The sequence below is a fragment of the Oncorhynchus mykiss genome, chromosome 12, assembly GCF_057628025.1.
Source record: "Oncorhynchus mykiss isolate SJ-2025 chromosome 12, ASM5762802v1, whole genome shotgun sequence".
Lineage (NCBI taxonomy): Eukaryota > Metazoa > Chordata > Actinopteri > Salmoniformes > Salmonidae > Oncorhynchus > Oncorhynchus mykiss.
In genome coordinates this window covers 87,580,785-87,604,453 of record NC_143033.1, presented here as the reverse complement: position 1 = coordinate 87,604,453, position 23,669 = coordinate 87,580,785, and the positions used below count along the sequence as shown (strand labels likewise).

At 41.6% G+C, this 23,669-nt stretch overlaps 1 protein-coding gene across 1 annotated transcript; it reads left to right on the top strand.

The window, feature by feature from the left end:
• The first annotated feature begins 13,424 nt into the window (after window positions 1–13,424).
• Window positions 13,425–17,436, top strand: LOC110538683 (4-galactosyl-N-acetylglucosaminide 3-alpha-L-fucosyltransferase 9-like). The gene is made up of 2 exons (XM_021625651.3): window positions 13,425–13,708; window positions 14,912–17,436. The coding sequence occupies exon 2, from the start codon at window positions 14,917–14,919 to the stop codon at window positions 15,961–15,963; it is 1,047 nt and encodes a 348-aa protein (XP_021481326.2). The 5' UTR covers window positions 13,425–13,708; window positions 14,912–14,916; the 3' UTR covers window positions 15,964–17,436.
• Window positions 17,437–23,669: the final 6,233 nt, after the last annotated feature.

Here is a 23,669-nt window from a genome sequence, read left to right as displayed (position 1 = left end):
AGTATGACAGGCAGTATGGCTATAGATTACATATAGTAGGACAGGCAGTATGGCTATAGATTACATATAGTATGACAGGCAGTATGGCTATAGGTTATGTATAGTATGACAGGCAGTATGGCTATAGGTTATGTATAGTAGGACAGGCAGTATGGCTATAGATTACATATAGTAGGACAGGCAGTATGGCTATAGATTAAATATAGTAGGACAGGCAGTATGGCTATAGATTACATATAGTAGGACAGGCAGTATGGCTATAGATTACATATAGTATGACAGGCAGTATGGCTATAGATTAAATATAGTAGGACAGGCAGTATGGCTATAGATTAAATATAGTAGGACAGGCAGTATGGCTATAGATTAAATATAGTAGGACAGGCAGTATGGATATAGGTTAAATATAGTAGGACAGGCAGTATGGCTATAGATTACATATAGTAGGACAGGCAGTATGGATATAGGTTAAATATAGTAGGACAGGCAGTATGGATATAGGTTAAATATAGTAGGACAGGCAGTATGGCTATAGATTAAATATAGTATGACAGGCAGTATGGATATAGGTTAAATATAGTAGGACAGGCAGTATGGCTATAGATTACATATAGTAGGACAGGCAGTATGGATATAGGTTAAATATAGTAGGACAGAGAGTACATAGAACAACACCAGTGGCTGTTCACATTGAGATGTGAGCTTAGAAGTACTGTATTCGACACAGACAGCTGGGTTTAAACCATAGGCACACAGCGATCAGCTGTACGTTTGCACACACACACAAACATGGTTTCCTCTTGGACTTTATCCACCCTCCCACACAGGAAAGTGTGCTGAGAGATTGAGTGGGTCAGCTATTGTATCTCTCTGTCTGTTTCTCTGTCTGACTCTGTCTCTGGATTGCAGAATTGCTTTTTTTTACAAAGTGAGACAGAAGATGAACTCAGAACATAACATGTGTCAGAATACAGAAAATGAGTCAGAACATCAAGTGTGGCAAAGATTCATGAAGAACAATGACTGATGGTTAAAGTAGCTAATTAGCTAAAATGCTAAAGTTGTACTTGATGAGATTCGAACACACAACCTTTGATTTTCTAGATGTTCGTGTTATACGCCCACCAATCCACTCCGAACAACCACCCTCCTTTCGATTTTGCCTCAAATGACCTTCTGTCTTCTATAACCATACCAAACATAACATATGATACTAATTTGAGTTTCCCGGATTTACTTTTACCATGTTACGTCTAGTCTATGAGACCAGGCTGGAATTCATGGTTACTAGTTGGCACAGCCCAGTCCTAGCTCAGACTGCAATGTTGACTGGTTTTATGGATGAGCATGCTCTGTAAAACAAACAATATTGTAGCAAGTTTGCTTGAGGATTGTGGGTAATTGAGAATTCCTGTACATTACTTCACAAAGCCTTGTACCTGTAATGTTGATCCTTTTTTATTTTGACTGTATTACTTGCTAAAATCCATATATGAAATATAGTATTAATCTCCCTTATGAATTCATTTTTCTCTGCTCAATAAGTGTTAGAGAACATTTCTTAGTGTGGGGACTTTCAGAACAGAGGCCAGTAACTTACAGGAAGTTGACTTTCTGAAGGTGTTGATGGGAGGATGTGAATTATCTAAGTGTGAGATTCTGTTAATTTAAACCAATAACCAACGACCGGGTTAATGAAAACATGAAATGCTGGATTTTTTTTATTTATAAATGCCGACAGACAATTTGACAATTTGTTCGTCTGACAAGGTGGAATCTTTTTGTATCTGTAAAACTAATTATGCGAGAAATGGCAGTGTACATTTCTTTATGCGCAAATATTGATATAACCATCTCAAAGTAAATTCGTAGTCACGTGATACAGTATGTTGTGTGGTTCTCCCACTACAACTCGGAAAAACATGCAGTTTATGAGACTACAGATAAAATAATTTATGAACTTCACAGGGTGGTGAAAGTAGAAGGTGATGAGCTTGATGCTCCTTTCCAATAGATATCAAGGGTATTATTCTAATGACATGATCGATGCTTAGCTGCCGTTTGACAGATAAAATATTGTTTTTTATCAATAATAATCTCATAATGTAGGTTGGTACCTTATCCACACTGTATCTGCGAGGTGTTCGCTATAGCGCATGCGTTTTTCATTCGTCGCATGGGAATTTATTTCTATGTGCGTTACGTCATCACGCACAGCCTTTTAACCACAAAAAGTATTTTTGATGGAAACTCATCTCTGGTGGGAAAATGGCATGTTGGTTTATGCAGATTTTAGAATAGTTACATGAAAATCTGTTGCACATTGGATGGAAACCTAGCTAGTGTCACACTCTCTAGGCAACTTCCTCATCTTCATCCAGGCTTTTTTAAACCACTAACACCTCACCATCATCATCAGCTCTGCCATACCAACACTCCCAAAGCTCTGCGTGATTGAGTAAGGACTGATTGTGTCATGTTTCTTTGCTCATAACTCAATCTGTCTGCCTCTGGAAGTTGTGCGACACCAACAATATGAACAACATGGGGTAACACTTCATTTTAAAGGGTCCTTGTTACAGTGTAATTACATGTGTAATTATACTGACAGGGTTGCTAACTGTAACAACTCATAGTTACAGTGTAATAACATCATATAACTGGTAGTAATTGAGGTATGTAACTACCAAGGTGTAACAACTCATCGTTACAGTGTAATAACAACATGTAACTGGTAGTAATTGAGGTATGTACTGTATAAGTACATTAATTACAAGTAAGTAACCCTCAAGGTACACTTCAAGTTGTCAGGATGCAGTGACATTTGAAATAATGTGTTTTTCCTCATCCGGGATGACAAAGTTAGTTAACCCAGTTGGTACACTTTATTTTGTTGGCAAGTGCTAGCAATAACATTGCGTGGAGATATTTTTTCAACATTGCACATTCATGGCTAAGTAATTGGAGCCTATTTATCATAATCTCCCAGACACCCAGCGCATCCATGAGGGGTCACAACCTTTTTGACATAAAGAATCGGATGCAGCTGAGAAGAAACAAAACACTAAGTTGGTGAATTTAGTGTAAACCCGTCCATTTGTAACAAGCATTCATTGTTACACCTCTATAATTACAGAACGCAATTACTGCCAGTCACATGTTGTTATTACAGTGTAACTTTGTTACAGTTAACTACAAAACTTGTTACAGTGTAATTTCACATGTAATTACACTCTAATAAGGACCCTATAAAAGGAAATGTTACCGAACATGACCATCTAATGAAACAGGCGCACATCTGTCAAACTCAATTTATACCCACCTCCACAGTGGTGGAAAAGGTACTCAATTTATACCCACCTCCAAAGTGGTGGAAAAGGTACTCAATTTATACCCACCTCCACAGTGGTGGGAAAAGGTACTCAATTTATACCCACCTCCACAGTGGTGGAAAAGGTACTCAATTTATACCCACCTCCACAGTGGTGGAAAAGGTACTCAATTTATACCCACCTCCACAGTGGTGGAAAAAGTACTCAATTTATACCCACCTCCACAGTGGTGGAAAAGGTACTCAATTTATACCCACCTCCACAGTGGTGGAAAAGGTTCTCAATTTATACCCACCTCCACAGTGGTGGAAAAGGTACTCAATTTATACCCACCTCCACAGTGGTGGAAAAAGTACTCAATTTATACCCACCTCCACAGTGGTGGAAAAAGTACTCAATTTATACCCACCTCCACAGTGGTGGAAAAGGTACTCAATTTATACCCACCTCCACAGTGGTGGAAAAGGTACTCAATTTATACCCACCTCCACAGTGGTGGAAAAGGTACTCAATTTATACCCACCTCCACAGTGGTGGAAAAAGTACTCAATTTATACCCACCTCCACAGTGGTGGAAAAAGTACTCAATTTATACCCACCTCCACAGTGGTGGAAAAGGTACTCAATTTATACCTACCTCCACAGTGGTGGAAAAAGTACTCAATTTATACCCACCTCCACAGTGGTGGAAAAGGTACTCAATTTATACCCACCTCCACAGTGGTGGAAAAAGTACTCAATTTATACCCACCTCCACAGTGGTGGAAAAGGTACTCAATTTATACCCACCTCCACAGTGGTGGGAAAAGTACTCAATTTATACCCACCTCCACAGTGGTGGAAAAGGTACTCAATTTATACCCACCTCCACAGTGGTGGAAAAAGTACTCAATTTATACCCACCTCCACAGTGGTGGAAAAAGTACTCACTTGTCATACTTGAGTAAAAGTAAAGATACCTTAATAAAAAAAGACTCAAGTAAAACTGAAAGTCACCCAGTAAAATACTACTTTAAGTATCTTATTTAAAATGACACCCAACCCATGTGACAACCAGCTCCATCTCCCATACAGCACAGTTCATACTGTTGCCTGCACAGATGTGAATTGATGAAGTTATAGCAGTGACAGGCCTGTAAACTGGGAAGGCCAGATTGTTTATTTCAATCAACGCAGTAACGCTAGAGAGGCGAGCAGGTTCCAGATAGGTTATGAAACTCTTATCTGTGGTGTTCACACAGGATGCTACTGCTAGTGTACAAGTAGGAAGGCCCAAACGTTGTGCAACTACTACTGAATCTGATGCCATAAATAAGTGCCATATACAATAGTCAATGTTCCCACTTCTTGTTTGTAAATTCCTCCTGTTGTCCTGTAGTGTAAATTAGTCAATGTGATGACTGAAGGCTGTGAGAAAGTTGTACAGGTCATATGTGGTTCAGGGGTGATACGGTGGTGAGGACAGAACACACAACACAATCAACCCTATTAACATTTGCTTATTAAAGAATTTTAGGACCATCAAGCAGTCATTTAGCCAACAGTGTTACTTAAATAGGCAGACTGTCAGCGTACCAGTAGCTGTGATCTGAAGTGTTGAGTGATTTACACAGGGATGTAGCGACATCTTGTGGACACATAGACGTTTTGCAACGCTTTTCTAAAAAAAAAAGTATTGTATATTTTTCACCGTTACGTTCGTTCACCGAAAATATTTCCATTTCCCAACGGAATACAAAAAACGGTAACTGTAATCTCTTACCAGCAGATTACAAACTACTTTTAAAAAAACAGACGATTACTTATTGGATTACGTTTAAATTCAGAAGGATGTTTGCACCTTTCTATATTCTCCATTACATTGAAAAAAGTTGACATTTTTCTGCCTGAGTCTGACCAGAAGTCAGAGACCACTATGCCGACACATCAAATGCGTTTGTTTGAACGATCGCGAGAAAATAGTAGGAACATTTTTCTATGGGCTACAGTCCAAGCTATGCCTTCCAATGTCAGCATCCACAGATTATGCAATTTGAATAAACGCTTGGAGGACGACAGCAGTGGTGTAGCATACGGGAGGATATAACTTATTATTGATATCTACATAGCGCATTGATGTGAATCACACTGCTGCTCTCTTATTTAGCTATTAGCTTTTTGCACATTATGGATGGATAGTGGTTGTGGATGGCTTCTCACAAATGTATACAGCACCAGTCAAAAGCTTGAGCTTGAACACACCAACTCATTGCAGGGTTTTTCTTGATTTGTACTATTTCCTACATTGTAGAATAATAGTGAAGACATCACAACTATGAAATAACACATATTGAATCATGAAGTAACCAAAAAAAGTGTTAAAACAACTCAAAATATATTTTAGATTTGAGATTCTTCAAAGTAGCCACCCTTTGCCTTGATGACAGCTTTGCACACTCTTGGTATTCTCTCAACCAGCTTCACCTGGAATGCTTTTCCAACAGTCTTGAAGTAGTTCCCACATATGTTGAACACTTGTTGGCTGCTTTTCCTTCACTCTGCAGTCCAACTTATCCCAAACCATCTCAATTGGCTTGAGGCTGGGTGATTGTGATGTCATCTGATGCAGCACTCCATCACTCCCCTTCTTGGTCAAAGCCTGAAGGTGTGTTGGGTCATTGTCCTGTTGAAAAACAAATTATTGTCCCACTAAGTGCTAACCAGATGGGATGGCGTATCGCTGCAGAATGCTGTAGTAGCCATGCTGGTTAAGTGTGCCTTGAATTCTAAATAAATCACTGACAGTGTCAAAAGCAAAGCACCCCCACACAATTACACCTCCTCCTCCATGCTTCACGGTGGGAACCACACATGCAGAGATCATCCGTTCACCTACTCTGCGTCTCACAAAGACACAGCATTTGGAACCAAAAATCTCAAATTTGAACTCAGACCAATGGACAGATTTCCACCGGTCTAATGTCCATTGCTTGTGTTTTTTGGACCAAAAATCTCTTCTTCTTATTGGTGTCCTTTTGTAGTGGTTTCTTTGCAGCAATTCAACCATGAAGGCCTGATTCACGCAATCTCCTCTGAACAGTTGATGTTGAGATGTCTGTTACTTGTACTCTGAAGCATTTATTTGGGCTGAAATCTGAGAAAATATAGAAAATAATAAAAATAAAGAAAAACCCTGCAATGAGTAGGTGTGTCCAAAGTTTTGACTGGTGCTGTATGTGTATTTTAACCCGATAATGGTTGAATTAAAGAAGTTTAAACTGCAGATCAGTGGGCAGCCAGTGAAAAATGGCTCTTGCAATGGCTGCAGAGTGCGGATCAAGGGCCTAATTAATGCGAGGGCTTACAGGGTCTGAATCCCTGGGGCCCAAGCCCGTAGGGGGCCCTTGATGCAGAGTGTAGGTAGCCTACTTCTGCTCTGCTAATCATCAGATGGGGGGGAGGAGAGGAGGTAGGGGGCCCATGTGGGTAACAAGGGGGAGGTTGCCCTCCTTTCCCCCACTGCCCTTCGACAGAGCGAGAGGCCACAGTTCATGGAGCAAAAATGTTTGCGGTTCAGCGACAACCCCTGATCCCCCTCGGACACGGCCAATGCACCTGCAACATCCATTAATGGCCATCTATGTAAACTCTAACATTGATTTATCCTGCAATAGATGTTGTTCAACCTTCTAATGCTGCTTAAAGGGAAAGTAATCCAAAAGTAACTGAAAGTAATCCGATTACATTACTGAGTTTGGGTAATCCAAATGTTATGTCGCTGATTACAATTTTGGACAGGTAACTAGCAACTGTAACGGATTGCATTTAGAAAGTAACCTACCCAAACCTGCTCCCAACACATTCTCAACTTATTCCCACAACAGAATGCCTTCAAACACATTTTAAATGAAGAAAGTTACATACATAAAATAAAAAAGTATACACAATAATGTTATTTCAATACAAAGCAAACCCACAATACTGCCCTCAAAGGCAAAAGCAGTAGCCATGTAAAAAAGTAACTGCAAAATCTGACTTCAAAGTCTTTTCTGTCTAGACAGAGAGCAATTTTGGGTACTTCATGATATATTCTGATTGACTTGCTTGTTCTTGTGTCAGGAAACTAAATATCACATTAATCAGAGAATATACCTGGCCATTACAACAGATCAAATATATGTATTTGACGAATTCGCAGTTACTGCAGTTTTACTGCACTTTGCCCTTGTAGGGCAGAATAGCCTAACATTTTTAGGCAATCACCTTTGACCTAATATTGAGTTTCTTGGCTCTAGGTATGTTTAACATAGACATGATGTCATATTACAATGAACTGTGTGTCCAAGCAAAATAAGCTTTAGTCTATTGCAGAATCAAGGGTTTCCACTAGTCTGTTAGAAATGATTCATTCCAATTTAGCGTAGGCTTCACAGGCCACAGCCTAAAGTGGATCAGGCAGATATCTGCTCAGTTGCTGAAACAATTCATGCACCTAACCCAGTGCCATTTGGATCAGATTGGTTGTGACCTGGTATTGGCCACTGTGCTTGTATATTCTTCATTACTAATTTGCTTGTTATTAAAGTGGGCTCCATTTGTGTTGATAGTTATGAACTTGCTCAGGAGTTGGTCATATTTGACCCTATAATGGTTCCCGTTCCAGTTGCTTACAATCCAGCAGTTAGTAACCTTCTTCTCAATGGGTAGGTCTTCCTCAATCTCACTGTTCTTTAAGACTAATATCTTGCACACTTTAATGTCAGCATTCCAACAGTAGTTGAACGTCACGTTGAAGAGTTTCCCCAGTCCAGATGTCTTACGTGTGTTCATTGGCGACTCAAAATTCATCCACACCCATTTGTGGAAGGTGGGCCTGGGGTTCTTGGGGCAGGTTGGATAAATCCTCTTGGATCTCTCTGTGGTTGCATGAGAATGGCGTCCCCTTGACTGTACAGCTCCCTGTCCACTGTCAGATGACAGCCTTCGATGTTGAACGTTTGACCTGCAGGATGTGAGGTCAAAGTGATATTTGAAGTGCCAGAACCAGACCAGTAGTATGGTGTCTTTGTCTTGTGACCTGGGTTGAACTGGAGAGAGATCTTTCGATGCCTCTGACTGTACCTTTGTATGGCATGGTGACAGCCCATGGTAGAACATAGTTAGTGCACAACCGATCACAATGCCGATGAAGACATAATGATGTGCGTTGAGAGTTGGCTTCATCAGACATTGGAAAATAAAATAAGACATTGATGACTTTATAGATTATGTAAATATATAAAACTAATCCTTTCAGGGTTTCCTTCTGAGGAAAGAAGTTCACTTCCAACTACAGTCTAATCAATTCACAAATTGGACTTGACTCTTACGGAGGAATTCCTTGTCCAATTCAACAGTCAGGAATTTAAAGGGATTTGATCCCAAACTCAAATTGCATTAAATCAAACTTTGCATTTAAAATCGCAGCACACTTCACAGTAAAACAATGAAGGTGATCAATTGTTTCAATAAGAGTGTTACGGTGCGTGAATGAGGACCCAAAAGCGAATCAACTTAAACAGAGCTTCTTTAATTACCAAACATAGGTAGGCTCAGATGGACCGGCAGATTCCGACAGGACAGGACAAGGTTACAGCAAACATGACGACAGTCTGGTTCAGGCATGAATGACACAAACAAACAAGAATCCGACAAGGACAGGAGCAGAAACAGAGAGAGATATAGGGACCTAATCAGAGGGAAAAAGGGAACAGGTGGGGAACGGGGTGAATGGGTAGTTAGAGGAGACAAGGGACAGCTGGGGGAAAGCGGGGGAGAAAAGGTAACCTAACACGACCAGCAGAGGGAGACAGGGTGAAGGGAAAGGACAGAGACAAGACAACATGACAGTACATGACAAAGAGACAATAAAAGAGATGAATAACCAAACATAAAGGAAGTGCATATTCAACCAGCAGAATGAAAACGTAAGGTTAGTGTAACGGTATTCGTCGTCGGAAGACGAGGAATCATCGGACCAAAGTGGTAAGTGTTCATGCTTACTTTATTAAAACTGAACACTATCACAAAATAACAAAGGGAATAACCACAACAGTCCTGAAAACCATGTGGGAAAAAAAATCTACCTAAGTATGTTTCCCAATCAGAGACAACGATAGACAGCTGTCCCTGATTGAGAACCATACCCGGCCAAAACAAAGAAATACAAAAACATAGAAAAAAGAACATAGAATGCCCACCCAAATCACACCCTGACCAAACCAAAATAGAGACGTAAAATGCTCTAAGGTCAGGGTGTGACAGTTAGGCATAGGAGTCTAAATGATTTAAGGTTAGGCATAGGAGTCTAAATGATTTAAGGTTAGGCATAGGAGTCTAAATTATTTAAGGTTAGGCATAGGAGTTTAAATGATTTAAGGTTAGGTAAAGGAGTCTAAATGATTTAAGGTTAGGCATAGGAGTCTAAATGATTTAAGGTTAGGCATGGGAGTCTAAATGATTTAAGGTTAGGCATAGGAGTCTAAATGATTTAAGGTTAGGCATAGGAGTCTAAATGATTTAAGGTTAGGCATAGGAGTCTAAATGACTTAAGGTTAGGCATAGGAGTCTAAATGATTTAAGGTTAGGTTTAGGAGTCTAAATGATTTAAGGTTAGGTTTAGGAGTCTAAATGATTTAAGGTTAGGTTTAGGAATGAGGGTTATTCCATAAGATATAAACATTTATATTGGCTTAGCGTACCACTGTCCGCCATTTATTTGCTGCCGGTTCAGTATACACTACCAGAACAAAAAGGATGACTTAAATACTGTAACAACAGGCCCAGTCCTCAATTGTGTCTCTTACCTGACAATGCATGTAATTTCCTAGAAATGATGGTCATAAATGCAATGCTCCGCTCATGTACTGTATCACCACAATGAGATGTGTTTGTTTTTAAGCTGATGCAACTGATTCCACAATAAGGGCAGTTTGGTAACCAGCTGAGCTGTGGGGCTGAGAAATGTAACCACTCTGAGGACCAGCCATGAAATCAAAATGATAGTTTTAACTATGTCTTGAAACTATGCAGTGTAATGATCTAATTATGTCATTATTAATTATGATGATATAATATAATAACATTGTTTACAAACAATGGAGTTAAAAGGCATATATTTTGGGTTATGATGGTCTCAGTTAACAAGACAAGTAATATTCTTCAAGAATGAATGCCGAAATCTCATTGCAACTTTATTAACAACTGTAAAATAGGGATTAAAGGCACAAGGCCAGCATTCATCATGATAGACGTAGACGTAGGTAATCCTACTTTACCTAATGTGTCCATAATCAGTAATTTCACTGATCCTATACGGTACAGGAGTCAAACTCATTCCACAGAGGGCCAAGTGTCTGCAGGTTTTCACTCCTCCATTGTACTTGATTGATGAATTAAGGTCACTAATTAGTAAGGAACTCCTACACCTGGTTGTCCAGGGCTTAACTGAAAGTAAAAAACTAACTTCTAGACAGTAGGCACTTCATGGAATGAGTTTGACACCCCTGCTATACGGCATTAAAACACCCTACATCTCGTCATACACACAATCCATTAATATAGCAGTTAGAGCCTATTCAAGTTCAACAACGCATTGACTTGTTCAAACAAAGCCTCCCTGTTATGTTAGTGTTGCAACCCTAAAGCAAACAGAGGTAAACAGACTTGAACTTGTCCAATAAGAAATGCTTATTTTCCGTTTTGCCCTAATGAATACAACCGAGGCAAATACCAAGGTCCTGTTCACCAGGTCATGTCCATATCCTTGGGTAATTAAGGCCGAGGGAAACATACCTGGTGCTGAATGGGGGGGTAGAAACACAACAAGGTGGGACATCCCCTGCTCAACAATAGCCACGTCTCGCTGATATAAAGAGGAGAACAGGGAGAATGCAGTTATAGGAATAATATGAAGATAACTGCTCACTAATACACTGAGCTTTTCTATAGTTGTTAGGAGACAAAATAATGACAGTTGATGTGAGGTGTTTTTTTTTAATAAAGGAAGAGGATAGCCATGGCCTAATGATTTACTTCAGGTTCTTGGATTGGAGATTATGTTACGCGGAGCAGGTGAACCCAAGAGCAGACTCAGACGAGGAGACTTGTTCATATTAATTATATTTGAAAGAAGACTGGTGGAGTTTACTATGCACAGACACAGAGAAAACAACATGATTGGACGATACAACTCACAAGGCTGAGCTTGCTTTATGCAGATTTGCATAGTGTAGTCCTGCCCTATGCAACTGTATGCCTAATAAAATCCCAGTTAATACTTTGTGGATTGAAAAAGTCTAGGTAACCTAGTCATCCCAATTTTGAATATAAACCAAATTTGGTCCCACCCACTGGGCACAGATGTCAGTTCAAAGTCTAGTTTCATTTACATTTGGTTGAGATTTCAACTAACATGAATTCAACTTGAAATCAACAGAAAATGTCACCATGTCATTGGATTTAGATTAAAAGTTGGGTGAAAAAAGGCCCAAGACATGCTAACCTCTCACCATTACAATTACATGGGAAGTATGACATTATAAACAAACAGCAAATGCATCCAACAAGTTTGTGGAGTCCCAACCTTGACGTAATCATTGTGTGCTAATAATATGGCACCAAATGTTTTGACATATTGTTTGGAACAATAATAATCTTCAAACATGTAACATTTACAGAGTTGGGTCTCTGGTACTTTTGAAGATATTATAAAAGGTCATTAACCAATCACAGCTCTCCTTTAGGGTTGCACATTCAGCAAATCACTAGCAGAGGGAGTTCCCTTTTAATACATTTTCCCATTCACTGTGTTGGTGGTGCTTACAAAATGTATCATAGCTTAGCAGAGCCCACTCTGGAAATGTTGAAGTTGGAAGTTTACATACACTTAGGTTGGAGACATTAAAACTCATTGTTCAACCACTACACACATTTCTTGTAAACAAACTGTAGTTTTGAAAAGTCGGTTAGGACATTACTTTGTGCATGACACAAGTAATTTTTCCAACACTTGTTTACAGACAGATTATTTCACTTATAATTCACTGTATCACAATTCCAGTGGGTCAGAAGATTACACACACTAAGTTGACTGTGCCTTTAAACATCTTGGAAAATTCCAGAAAATTGTGTCATGGCTTTAGAAACTTCTGGTAGGCTAATTGACATCATTTGAGTCAATTTGAGGTGTACCTGTGGATGTATTTCAAGGCCTACCTTCAGACTCAGTGACTATTTGCTTGACATCATGGGAAAATCTAAAGAAATCAGCCAAGACCTCAGAAAAAAATTGTAGACCTCCACAAGTCTGGTTCATCCTTGGGAGCAATTTCCAAACGCCTGAAAGTACCACATTCATCTGTACAAACAATAGTATCTAAGTATAAACACCATGGGACCACGTAGCCATCATACCGCTCAGGAAGGAGAAGCGTCCTGTCTCCTAGAGATGAACGTACTTTGGTGCGAAAAGTGAAAATCAATCCCAGAACAACAGCAAAGGACCTTATGAAAATGCTGGAGGAAACAGGTACAAAAGTATCTACATCCACAGTAAAACAAGTTCTATATCAACATAACCTGAAAGGCCGCTCAGCAAGGAAGAAGCCACTGCTTCACAAAATAGATGGCATCATGAGGTAGGAAAATTATCTGGATGTATTGAAGCAGCATCTCAAGACATCAGTCAGGAAGTTTAAGCTTGGTCGCAAAGGGGTCTCCAAATGGACAATGACCACAAGCATACTTCCAAAGTTGTGGCAAAATTACTTAAGGACAACAAAGTCAAGGTATTGGAGTATTTTTATATTTGGAGTATTTACTTCCTCCTCTGATATTTACACTGCTTTACACGTATGCATTGTCTTTTAAAATATTATTTACATTTCATAACACTACTTACACATGATATACTAGGGCTCTCCAACCCTGTTCCCCGAGAGCTATCATCCTGTAGGTTTTCGCTCCGACCCTAATCTAGCGCACCTGATTTGAATAATTAGCTGGTTGATAAGCTGCACCTGGTTATTTACAACTCTGGGGCAGGAGTGAGAACCTACAGGAGGGTCGCTCTCCAACCCACATTGACAAAACGAAGCACATTATGAAGGTGTGTATTTCTTTGATAAATTGCACACGGCAGGGAAGTGGGCAGTGTGTCTAAGGTGTGACATGAAGGGCAAAGGCTAGAGAGGCTGTCCCCCTGCCTGCAGTAGCACACCAGTTCTAGGCGTATCCTCACTCAAGGTTGTGGAGACACATGAGTGCAATGTGACTCAGCTAGGTGTCAGGTGTGGTTTTAAGTCAAAGCTAGCAACATCATTCTGTTTAAGTTCAAAGTCAAATCTCAGAGCTAGCAGGTAAGCACCCCTCACCCAGTATATTATTTCCTTGAAGAGCAATGTGGAATGTGGTGTAGATATGAATTATTGGATGTAGCTGTTCTCTATGTTTGAATGGAGTCTCTGTCTGTCTGATTTAGTGTTGAGTTTCTGATGTGTTTGTCTTTTATCAAGTCAGTATCATCGGTTGTTAGAAAAAGGATTGTGTTTCTTTTAACCGACAAGATCGAAACAGAAAACATCGGAATTAACGTTTTATCAGATACTGTGTGTGTGTGTGTGTGTGTGTGTGTGTGTGTGTGTGTGTGTGTGTGTGTGTGTGTGTGTGTGTGTGTGTGTGTGTGTGTGTGTGTGTGTGTGTGTGTGTGTGTGTGTGTGTGTGTGTGTGTGTGTGTGTGTGTGTGTGTGTGTGTGTGTATAGATCCTACATAGCTATATTCATGTATTTAAATATTAGCTGGCTTTATGGCAACTTGTTGTTATCAAAACAGTCACACAGGTTTGTTATTACCATGTAATTTATTGTCTACTCTTGTATTTCCCGTTGTATAACGTGCTGTCTTTATTTGACTGCGTCGTATGTTTACGTAGAACCTGTCCTCTCATTAGTAGCCCTTTGGGTTACATATCCTGCAACCTGTAGTTAATTACCCCGGGCAAGGGTGAAATCACAGCCCCCAACACATTGGGTCCCATGACTCCTTAGTTCAATAGTCTTACTGTATCCTCAATAGTTATTGATATATTCGGGTTCAGAGGGTGGACTCTATACACACAATAGCCCGGATAAGTATCCAGAGTATTTGTTTAGTTTGACCACATGGCTAATTTGTTTCTCTGGATGGAAAGCATGTCCTGTGAACTCAGGATCTTCGTGACAACCACTGCCTCAGTCACTTCAGAAGTCACTAACCTAACAGAAACCTAAGCTTGTCTTATTGACTTTGTTACTTTGTTACTTTGTTACTTTATTACTGTTATGACAACCACATAATATGCATGACTAGTGAACCAATGAAATGGTCAGCTGATAGAGAACTAGCCTCTTCAGCAGATGTCTGCCCTCACCCTAAAACCTGTCTGTAGTCTGAGTTTATGATTGACCAGTAGTCCTCGTGCTAAAATTATCAGTGTCAACTTTACGAATACATGCAATAATAGTGATTAGATGTTTGCCTTTTCTTAATAAACTCATAAACGAACAGCCTTTCCTTTTGGCAGGCCAAATGACGTGTCTTGGACCAAATTGTAGAATTGGGCACCGGAGCCTGATGGGCATTCTCCTGCTGGGCTGCTTGCTGACCTGTCTACTGTACCGACCTGCTATCACCTGGCTCCCTGTCCTGGCCAAGCACTTCCAGGCGGAGCACAAACAGGACGTTACCGTGCTGGTCTGGCACTGGCCCTTTGACCATCCCTTTAAACTGAACTCCTGCAGGTCCTTGTACAACATCGAAGGCTGTCACCTGACAGCGGACCGAGAGCTGTACAGTCAAGCGGATGCCGTTCTCATCCACCACAGAGAAATCGAAGAGGATTTATCCAACCTGCCCCAAGAACCACGGCCCTCCTTCCAGAAATGGGTGTGGATGAATTTCGAATCGCCGGCACACACGAATAGAATACCAGGCTTGGAAGATCTGTTTAATGTGACTTTGAACTACAGGCAGGATGCAGACATCAACATGCCTTATGGATCTCTCGTCCCTCGGACTACAGAGAGGGAGGAGTTTGTCCCGCATAAAAAACGACTGGTCTGTTGGATCGTTAGCAACTGGAACCGAGAACACAAGAGAACTTGGTACTACATGGAGCTGCGCAAATTCATCAGGATTCACACCTACGGAGACCCTTTCAACAAAAAGGTATCTCTTAGTGAATACAGAATGATCGTGGCCAGCTGTAAATTCTACTTGTCTTTTGAGAACTCCGTCCATAAGGACTACATTACAGAAAAACTATATAACGCTCTCAAGTTAGGCGCAGTTCCTGTGGTCATGGGCCCGACAAGAGGGAACTATGAGAAGTTCATCCCTGGAGATTCCTTCATCCATGTGGATGACTTCCGCTCACCCAGAGCCCTGGCCAAACACCTCCTCTTCTTGGACGAGAATGAGGAGATGTACCGTAAATACTTCACGTGGCAGAGGATCCACACGGTCCGTATCAACAGCTTCCCCATTCAGAATGCCTGCAACAGCTGTGAGTACATCAGAGGCCACCCTGAGAATCGGATGGTTACTGAGCTCTATAAATGGTTCTGGGAGGAGTGATGCTGAGACACTTGGAGCAAATCTACTACAAATGAACGATATCCACTTCTCCATAGTCAGGGATGGGGGGGAAACTGAGCAAAATGTATCTTTTACACAACGGCAGAAGTGCCAAAAATGATATTTCATTGAAGTACATTCACCGAACTTCCCCCACTTGAATAATTCATGGGGTGTTACAAGTCATATTTATATATTTTTTACTTCTGTGCTCTTTGCTACTGCTCTACCACATGTTAACTGATGAAAACAGTGTGATGGTGACATACCACCACTATCTGCTTGTTTACTATTGGGTCGTTCCACTAAAAGAGTGCCTTTCGCATCCCTTTTTATATTGGTGCACAATGTTCTGCACTAATATTACATTTAAAAAAACCTGTTATAACAAAGTGCCCTTTTTAATAGAGACCGAATGGAGAATTCAATCAATCAGATGTGTATAAAGGCTTGCTGAAGTGCCAAAACGTAGCATTTTGACATGTCCCTCCATCAACCCTGTGTCACTTCTAGGAAGATTTGAACACACTTAATTCCCACATTTCTCCAAGTTTCAACATCATTGTAAAGCCGTAGTTATTGTACTTGGACAAAGTCATCTCTGAAGATGTATTTATTTCATGTACTTCATTTACGTCTGTCCCTCGTTTTAAGGTCAACCCTGTTATGTGAACTGAACTTAATATTTACCTTTATTTAACTAGGCAAGTCAGTTCAATGACGGCCTAGGAACAGTGGGTTAACTGCCTGTTCAGGTATGGTGAAATGTGGTGAAACTATTCGAGCAGAACACGTTAACCCTGTTACTCATAGACAGGCTTTCATTCAATTGCCACTCCCTTTTGCACCAAACTTCCGTTCCCCTGTCACAAGTGGATGTATGGCTTGTTTAAGAAAAAATGATCAGCCCTGTTACTTTTTTTGGCGTTTAATAGGCCCTTACTATAGTCTTTAAAAAAAATAATTGAGATGGGAGTAAAAAATATTTTTGTACATGTGCTCTTTTAGACAGACTGTTAAAATTAGGTGAAATCAGAAGTTATTTTTGCCCAAGTTACACTTCTCAAAAAGACCCTATTAACATTACTGTGAGAGATTTGGTTTTGAACTGTAATGCCTGTTGAGAAAGTCTGGTTACTGTTGAAGGTACTATAGCTCTCCTCCCTCTGGTCACTGGAATAGACTCTGTGAGAGACTCCACTGTGATCAGTCTTGCTTTTTCTAAACCATGTGATTGGGAACGTGATAAAGGGTAATGTATGGTAGGTCTCTCTCATATACAGGTAGAACTCCCTGTACTGTCAACAGTTGTTAGGCAATTGACTTTTACTGTACTAAGGTTGCTAGGTTGTCACAATGAATGTGTCATGTATTTTCACACATTAAGGGACCTTGTTCGCTCCACTGTTAGGCAACAGGGATTGATTACAGATTCAGTGCATTGATTAGGAAAATAAAGATTGATGTAGTACAGTGGTCTCCAGCACAATGACTTTACTAAACCCAGTTTACACACCTGTTCCAATACAATACAATGGGTTAGTATGAGACACCACTCTTTACTGCCACCCAAGGGAGTTGAAAGACGTAAATTATTATGTTGCAGTACACCTGGCGACCACTAGATGGCACTGCAACCCCACAGTACACATGCATGTTACATTGTTGAAAAACCATTTGCATCAGTGTGAATATGAATATTTATATATGTGAGAAAATGAATACCATTTGTCAAAAGAATGAATATCTGAGCTCAAATGAGAGGTTGGAGAAATGGTGGAGATTAGCTTGTTGCTTAATGGTTTAATTGAAACCTGCCGCTAATTAGCTATGGCTATAATCACCCAAACTCATGAACAACTCCATGATTTTTTTCTTCGGCTCTTTCAAATGTAGAGAATAGAATGTGGCCCTGGGAATGAGTGTAAAATGACTGCATCATGAAGAACTCTTAAGTCTGACCACAACTTTCACCCATTCTTACATCCCTTTGCCCTTTGAAGGATCCCTTCTAATGCTTTATTAACTTACAGTACACACAGAAAACCCCTACATTCTTCTTCTTCCGCAAGTTTCATTATGTTTTGGTCATGGAAACTGTTAGAATATCACTATTTCTACCTCCTATTTCTATATTTCTGGTCTATTTCTATCTCCGACCTCCACTAATGTCAGTTCATTTCCCATATTGATGTCGTCATTACCTCCCTATGTGGTAACACATATGAGATAGGGTTTACTCTGAGACTTAGTCATGCGTCTAGGGACTGGCTCTGTGGTTTTCAAATAGAGGTAGAATACATCTACAGATGACTCTTGGTTTGGCAGATGCCAGGAGAACTGAATACATAGTACCAACCAAAGTTTGGTGGCGGAATAATGTCTGTGGCTGTTTTTCATTGTTCGGGCTAGGCCAATTAGTTCCAGTGAAGGGAAATCTTACCGCTACAGCCTACAATGACATTCTAGATGATTCTGTGCTTCCGGCTTTGTGGCAACAGTTCGGAGAAGGCCCTTTCCTGTTTCAGCATGACAATGCCCCGTGCACAAAGCAAGGTCCATACAGCAATGGATTGTCAAGATTGGTGTGGAAGAACTTGACTGGCCTGCACAGAGCCCTGACCTCAACCCCATCGAATGCCTTTGGGATGAATTGGAATGCCGACTGCAAACGAGACCTAACCGCCCAACATGTGCCCAACCTAACTAATGCTCTTGAGGCTGAATGGAAGCAAGTCCCCGCAACAATCTTCCAACATCTAGTGAAAAGCCTTCCCAGAAGAGTAGAGGCTGTGATAGCAGAGAAGGGGATACCAACTCCATAATAATGCCCATGATTTTGGAATGAGATGTTCTACGAGCAGGTGTCCACATACGTTTGGTCACGTAGTGTACCTGTCCATTACTGATGGCTGTCTCCCACCAGTCCCTTCTCTGTTATCCTTTCTTCTTGCTGCTCTCTTCTCTCCCTCTTTCCCCCGCTTGGCTGTAAATTATTGAGCTCTTTCTTTCAAGGGGACCACTCCCTCATCAGATCTGTAGGCCATCGAGTTTGCTGCCTCACCGCTCCTTCACCCCCAGCAACAGCCGTCCCCACGTCACCTCGTGACATTGAAATCACATGTCCCTCACTCTCTTTTCTACCACTCTCTCGCGCGCTTGCTTGCTGTAAATTTAGCTCTCTCCTCCCTTTCAACTTTCTTCCTCTCGTGTGTTACTTCCCCAACCTTCCTCTTTTCTCTACCACCCTCTCTGTTTTTCTGTAATGTCACGGCTCACTGCTGAGTGTCACGGAGTTGATGGAGAGGGAAAAAAATGGAGGCGTGAGGCAATGGAAGGAGGGTTGACGCACGGGTGTGTGTGTGTGTGTGTGTGTGTGTGTGTGTGTAGATTTTGTGAGGGAACGGGTGGGGGAGGGAGATTTGTCTGATGGTAAAATGTTCCAGCTCGGTGAAGAAACAGCAGACAGTCAGTCGATGCACCTCCCCCTACTATAACTACTACAGTTCCATGTAGACTGGTGCTACACACTGACTTCCCAAGTGATGGTCACTTACAGTCCCTCAAAATACCCCCCTCACCGAATCACATCTCTTTCTCATGTCCATCCTGGCAAACCTATGGTTTAATGCAACGTGTTGTTTACAATGTTATCAGCAACCTCTGACAGTGAGTAACACTTTTGTTGGATGATTACATGACATTACGTGGGATAATACAATTTGAACAGGTTGTTTCCGTTCTCCCTTTTCATATTCATCTCATTACATCTCATATTCTGTTGATCTATTTCATGCTTTAGTGTGTAGTTCAGAACTCTAACTCTGGTAGATTAGTAAATGCCTGGTTTGATTGTACAGAGAACACACACTCTCTTTCTCTCTCTCATATTCAATTCAAAGGGCTTTACTGACATGAGAAACATATGTTTATATTGCCAAAGCAAATGGAACAGACAGACAAAGTAAACATTACACTCACAAGTTAAAAGAATATAGACATTTGAAATGTTATATTATTGGTTATGTACAGTGTTGTAACAATGTGCAGGTAGATAAATATAGGTGGTATTTACAATGTTTACACTCCACTGGTTTCCCTTTTCTCATGGCAACGGGCCAAAGATCTTGTTGCGACTGCACACTGCGGTATTTAGACTAACAGATATGGAAGTTGATCCACGTTTGATTTGTTTTCAAATTTTATGTGGGTTTGTGTGATCTGTGGGAAATATGTCTCTCTCTCTCTCTGAGGAGGCTGGTGGGAAGAGATATAGGAGGATGGGTTCATTGTAATGGAACAGTATCAAACATATGGAAACCATATTCCATTTCAGCTATTACAATGAGCCTGTCCTCCTACAGCTCCACCCACCAGCCTCCCATGCTCTCTCTCTCTCTCTGAGGAGGCTGGTGGGAAGAGATATAGGAGGATGGGTTCATTGTAATGGAACAGTATCAAACATATGGAAACCATATTCCATTTCAGCTATTACAATGAGCCTGTCCTCCTACTACTCCACCCACCAGCCTCCTATGCTCTCTCTCTCTCCCCCCTCCCTCCCCAGACAGTCCTTGTTGTGTTGGGTTCATTGTGTTCCTGGCAGAAAGCAGTGAAGCAGACCCTAACAGTCCATTTTAGAAGCTGCCACTGTCTCTGATCTAAAACACAATCAGTGAGCCATTTTGCCTGGGTCCAACAGCAACATTAAAAAGTCAATACACGACTGCACTGTTTAATACAATGATGTTCACGTGTCATCTTTCTTTATCTGGGAGGTCAGTCAATAGCATTGACTCAATCACCACCAGCAGGACAAAGGCATAGACACAAAAAACAACTGTCCACAAAGCAAACCAAATGCATATAAACAACACTAATACCTCAAATGGGGACAGTGTCAACCGGTTCTAGCTCTTTTGTGGCCCTAAGCTCATTTTGATTGGACGGGCCCCCACCAACCCCCGAACAAACCATGATACACATACAAACATGAACCTACAAACACACACAAATAAAAAAAAAAGGCCTGAGTGAACACACAACCAGGTGAGTGAACACACAACCAGGTGAGTGAACACACAACCAGGTGAGTGAACACACAACCAGGTGAGTGAACACACAACCAGGTGGTGATCAGAGGAGTGTATGTACAGGTAACTGACGAAACAAAGGGCCACCAGAACTGCCAGAACAGCTTCAATGCACCTTGGCATAGATTCTACACATGTCTGGAACTCTACTGGAGGGAGGCGGCACCATTCTACCCTGACAAATTCCATCATTTGGTGTTTTGTTGATGGTGGTGGAAAACACTGTCTCAGGCACCGTTCCAGAATCTCCGATATGTGTTCAGTTGGTTTGAGATCTGGTGACTGACACACACACACACACACACACAGACAAACACCCTATGCTCCTTTGAGACCCCTCTTTCCAAGTCACTGAGATCTCTTCTAGCCAGGGTAGCCAAAATAATGGGCAACTGGGCATTTTATACATGACCCTAAGAATGATGGAATGTAAATTGCTTATGTAACTAAGGAACCACACCTGTGTGGAAGCACCTGCTTTCAATATACTTTGTGTCCTTCATTTACTCAAGTGTTTCCTTTATTTTGTCAGCTACCTGTATGTAGGCTTGGCTTTACGATTTTTGTGAATTTGTGTGTGATTCATGTTTGCAGAAGGGACAGATGTCCTCAACCACCAAAACCACATATTTGGTGTGAAACGTTGTTTTGGAGCTCCATGACAGCTAATCAAACAGATTAACAGCAACAAACAGCCGACGGGATCAAAATAAAACACAAACAGACAGAGTGAGGGAGGAATTCAAGTCGGGAGGCTGCTTGAGCCAGTTACTCCCCCAACCTGTAACAGCTATGAAAGCTACAGGGTAAGCCTGTTCTAGGCTTACTGAGTTTGGTTGTTTTGTTTGAGAAGTAAGTCTGGTAAACATTCATCACCGCCCATCACCTATTGAGCATTGTAAATAAATATGGACACTTTTGCATCAGAGCCTCTTGCCTCCCGCTGAATCTCTGCCCTATGACCGCATCTCTATGCTGAGAGAGAGAGAGAGAGTGATAGTGAGAGTGAGAGTGAGAGTGAGAGTGAGAGTGTGAGAGAGAGAAAGAGCGCAGAGAGGTGTAGATCGGAGTCGAGGTAGGAGTGCCCCAGCTCCTCTGATAGGTGATGATCTGTAAAGGAGGAAGTGGGAATTGGATGATCTGGTGTAGGTTATTAGTTGAGCTCTGTTAGACCATGTAATAGTCTCTGTGCGCAACAGGGGGTCTCTCTATTCCACCAGCCCCCTGTAGCCTGGAGGACACCGCAATATGGGAGATACTCACAGCTCCACAACAAACACAAACATGCTGGTTGGCTGTTTACAGGTGTGTGTGTGGTGTGTGTGTGGGGGGGGGGGGGTGTGGCTAACGCCATGGAGCGTTTGCATAAGTGCTGATTCAGGTCTCCCGATCCCCACAGCTCGGCATTTCTTCACACCTTCCTCTTCTTCCTCTCTGCCCTCCAATCTCCATCTCCTCTCCTCCTCCACTTGCTTGCTTTCTCACCCTCACCTTCAATTCGTCACACATGCTTTTTCATTTCCCCCCTCTACCTACTGATGGGTAAAAACAGCTTGAGGTATGCTGCGTCTAGCTAGCCCCCGACAACCCGGCGTGGTGAAAGTGAGTGCTTGACAGTTATGAGACAGCCATCAACCTCTGTGACTTCAGCGGGAGCAGAGCAGAACGCTGCAGAGTGGTGGCTACAATGGAGTGGGCTGGCTGCGGAGTGGGAGGCCGGGAGCCACAACGGAAGAGCTGGACAGACGTCGTCTGAGTGACGAGAGGAAGTCGGTTACTCACAATTTATTTTTGATTTTTTTAAAGTTTAAAGATAGGTTAGGAGTTGAAGAACTGGCTCTTATGAACTCTTGAGAAGGAGAACACAGTAGCACCCTGCTCCCACTTCACCATGTGCAATTAGGGAATAGGTAGAGAAGTAGAGGAAATGTCTCCTCTCCATTACAGTAGATTGGTGTCAGAAACTCAGAGTAAAAATAGACAGATCATATTGATGAGTCACTCCAGGTGGGGCCAGGAGACTGGAGAGATCTTACTCCTCTCCTCTTTTCTTCTCCTCTCTTCTCTCCGTCCTCCACTTCAGATGTGTAGAGCACCAGAGGATGTAGCTAAGGACACTCTCAGTGGAACACAGGAGAGAAGTAGAGAAGTTTCACCTGCAGCAGACCCCGCAGTAAATGTGCAGTTTAACCGCAGGCCCTGGGGCTTATTACGTCAGTGTTTTTCCTGTGAACTTCTAGCTGAACACCAGTGTCATAGTGGTTGGTATAGTCTCCCCAGCAGCTATCACATCACATCAACGCTTTTTGGCTAAGAGCTAGAAACAGGGAAACGGTGTCTGTCGTCGACATCTTGTTGATCACCGGTAGACTGTGTTCGAATGTGACACACAACACAAACTTGTGCGAACACACACATAGACACACACGAATGCAAGTACACACACGCACATACGTGACACACACCACACTCTTTCTCTCTTACGCACACACACACACACACACACACACACACACACACACACACACACACACACACACACACACACACACACACACACACACACACACACACACACACACACACACACACAACTGCAGTGCACATTTGACT